The sequence below is a fragment of the Buceros rhinoceros genome, unplaced genomic scaffold (genome assembly GCF_000710305.1).
Source record: "Buceros rhinoceros silvestris isolate BGI_N320 unplaced genomic scaffold, ASM71030v1 scaffold16376, whole genome shotgun sequence".
NCBI lineage: Eukaryota > Metazoa > Chordata > Aves > Bucerotiformes > Bucerotidae > Buceros > Buceros rhinoceros.
Window position 1 is genome coordinate 1,268 of NW_010419476.1, and position 2,891 is coordinate 4,158.

The 2,891-nt window shown below is 43.0% G+C and overlaps 1 protein-coding gene across 1 annotated transcript in view; it reads left to right on the top strand.

Annotated features, from left to right (window-relative positions):
• Positions 1-280: 280 nt before the first annotated feature.
• Positions 281-2,891, top strand: part of LOC104495896 (phosphatidylcholine:ceramide cholinephosphotransferase 1) — a gene marked incomplete at its 5' end in the record, with an annotated part of 8,594 nt that continues 5,983 nt past the window's right edge. The window contains one exon of the mRNA XM_010138941.1: positions 281-398. Within this exon, the coding sequence (XP_010137243.1) occupies positions 281-398 (118 nt within the window). The remainder of the gene's footprint in view (positions 399-2,891) is intronic.

Here is a 2,891-nt window from a genome sequence, read left to right on the forward strand (position 1 = left end):
GTCTTCAGTATTAAATCTGAATAGGCTTTTATGTTCTAATTCTTCTATTTCCTGTAATCGCCTTCATGGGTAATGTTAGTTGAGTTGCTCTTGTGTTTCTGACTTGTAAAGCATGGGAACGTTTGTAAAATATTTCAGTATTTTCAGGCATACTCTGGTAACTGTCACGAGTTTCAGAAGCATTGAGAACAGTTGGTAGTTTATTTACCTTTGCGTATTTTGTTTGTGTTGAGTGATCTCTCTATTTTTTCCTGGTTTTTGTTTTTTTTTTTTCTTCTAGGTCTATAATTAGCAGAAGGTTTTTCTGTATAGTTGGCACGCTATACCTGTATCGCTGTATTACAATGTATGTGACTACACTCCCAGTACCTGGGATGCATTTCAAGTGTTCTCCAAAGGTAAATTTCTTCTGGCTGCCTTTCCATATCTTAATATGTGTGTTTTCTCCTTGTCCCGCTGTTACCAGAACTGTGAACATCACTTTCTTGGTAATTGTTACTGATTTCAAAATAACGGTTTGGCATGATGAGGATGTCCTTCCGCACATCATCAGCTTCCCTCTCGGTGAAGCTGTTGACAGTTGCTTTGGGGCAGCGCAGGCATTCCCACCCTTTTTGAAGCACTAATCTACACAGTTTCTGTAGCAGTTTGAACTAATTTGCACGATGAGCATTTTCTATCTCCACGGAAGCAGTCAAAGTTGCGCAGCCTGTGGAGGTGCCACGTGTGACTCATTTATGTCTAAACACTTCAGTGTGTGAAATCCAGGTATGACTGGTATTTAATAATGGACCAGAGACTTTTCTAAGTCTGCCTCCTTTGCAGCCCTTTGTACCTGCGTCATTCGCACAGGCATTGGTTCTTAGTACAACATGCTGTTTGTGGTAGGGAAACGCAGTCTGATACAGACTGGACTTCTGTGCTAGGAAACAAGGGACAGATGTTAGGCACAGGTGCTGTTTCTCCATAGTGGTTCATCCCCATGCCCCTCCTGGAGTGGTTTGTGCTTATAGCTTGATTTAAGCAGGAGAAAGGGGGGAAAAAAGAGTAATTTCTGTCAAATGCTGTCTACATTTAGCCCATACCTAGGGCTAAACTATAGCAGTTGCTCTATGAGCTGATGACCCCTCCCCAGCCAAGAAAGGGGATAAGAAAAGGAGTGGAAACCCATGAGCCGAGATGAAAACAGGTTTAATGAAACAACAACACTAATACTAAATGCCACTGTAAAGTATGCAAAGTTACACTCAGCCCAGCCAGTGTGTGGTGGTCACAATAAATGGGAAAGCAGTCCTCAGGAGCAGGAGAACAAAGAGTAGCTGGAGAAGAGGACCCTAAGGAAGAGGCCTGCCCCTCTCCTCGGCAAGCTTCCCCCTGTATACTGAGCATGACGTTTATGGTCTGGGATACGCTTGTGAGCCAACTCGGGTCAGCTGCCCTGGCTGCCTCCGAACTGCTGTTGGCCTGCAGACCGTGGCAGGCCTGGGATTCTGTCCCAGTGAAACCAGGACAAATACATACTGTGTGCACAGCTGTGAGATGACAGCTAGTAAAATCACGGACACACAAACAATAAAATTCTGATTTGACTCAGTACACGTGCTCTCGCTGTTTTGGTGAGGACTGCTAGTTTGTACAAAGCCAGAATGCTTAAGCTCTTCAGGGAAATAAAGCCAAGAAATGTGCTGCACTGGTTGTTTGACAAGGCAGAGCACTTGCCAGCCACGTGTGGCATTTTGAGGGACTGAGATATTTTGTCAGGACAGGCAAGTGGGAAGGGAGTCAGCATTGTATTTGATCAGTCAGCCATTACGAAAATAAAAAAGAAGGAACACAGATATTTATGGACCGCAGTAAACAAACCTGCCATTCTTGCAGATTTACAACATTGGCAAGTCTATTTCTTTACTCAAGTAAAGACAAGCCTATGTTGTGCTCCTCTCTTGCCCTGAAAAGACTAAGGATTGGCTGGGCTTTCTTGAAAGCTGTAAATATACTGGCGGGAAGGTAATAACCTCTTGACACCTTACTGAGTTATATATGATTGTGACAAGTAGACTTGGGAAGCATTTTAATGTTTTGTAAGGAACTCTTAGCAGGAAATACTTGATTTCTGCAAAGACCCTGTTTAAATCTGTCAGAAATCAGTAATTTCCACTTCTTAAAGCAAGAGCCAGCTTTAAAATAGAAGAAAAACATGCCTACCATGGGTTGGAAGTGGGTCAGACCAAAGCCATCAGGTGTGGAGGAATGTCCCCTGTTACTCACATGGATTGTGAGTTAACGCCAGTGCAGAAGCTTGGCACCATGATCTGACAAGCACTATGTTTCTTTTGAAATGTAAAGTCTGAAGAAATTATTTTGAAGACTTTCCAAGGTGGGGCAGTGGGAGGCCCTGGAGCTTGGAGTGAGGTACCCTGTTCTGTGTGGTGAATCTGGATATCAGCAGCTGGATGCACAGCTCGCGCAGTTGATCCTGTTTTCTGTAGGATTATCATGTGTAGGGCCCGGACTGTTAGGAACAAGATTGATTAAGCTCGTTTTGGTTTAGAGTGCAGTGCCTCTTGAACAGAAGGAAAAACAGATGCTTGCAGAACATGAGAAAATTCTAGCTATAGCTGAAATATTTTTGATTCCTTTTTATTGGTGAAGCTGGATTTTTGAGACTGTATTACTTAAGTTATAGGTTTTCCAAGAGTTGTTATTCTGAACCTCACCATATATATGTGAGGTTCGTATATATATGTACATGCCCATTGTATATCCCAGTTCAAGGATACAATGAATAAAAAGAGATCTGAGCCCACTAGCTCTGCTTGAAGGGTCCCACTAAAAATAATTTTCCTGCACAGTCACGAACATTAGGCAAGGCTGCCAACAAGACCTGGGAG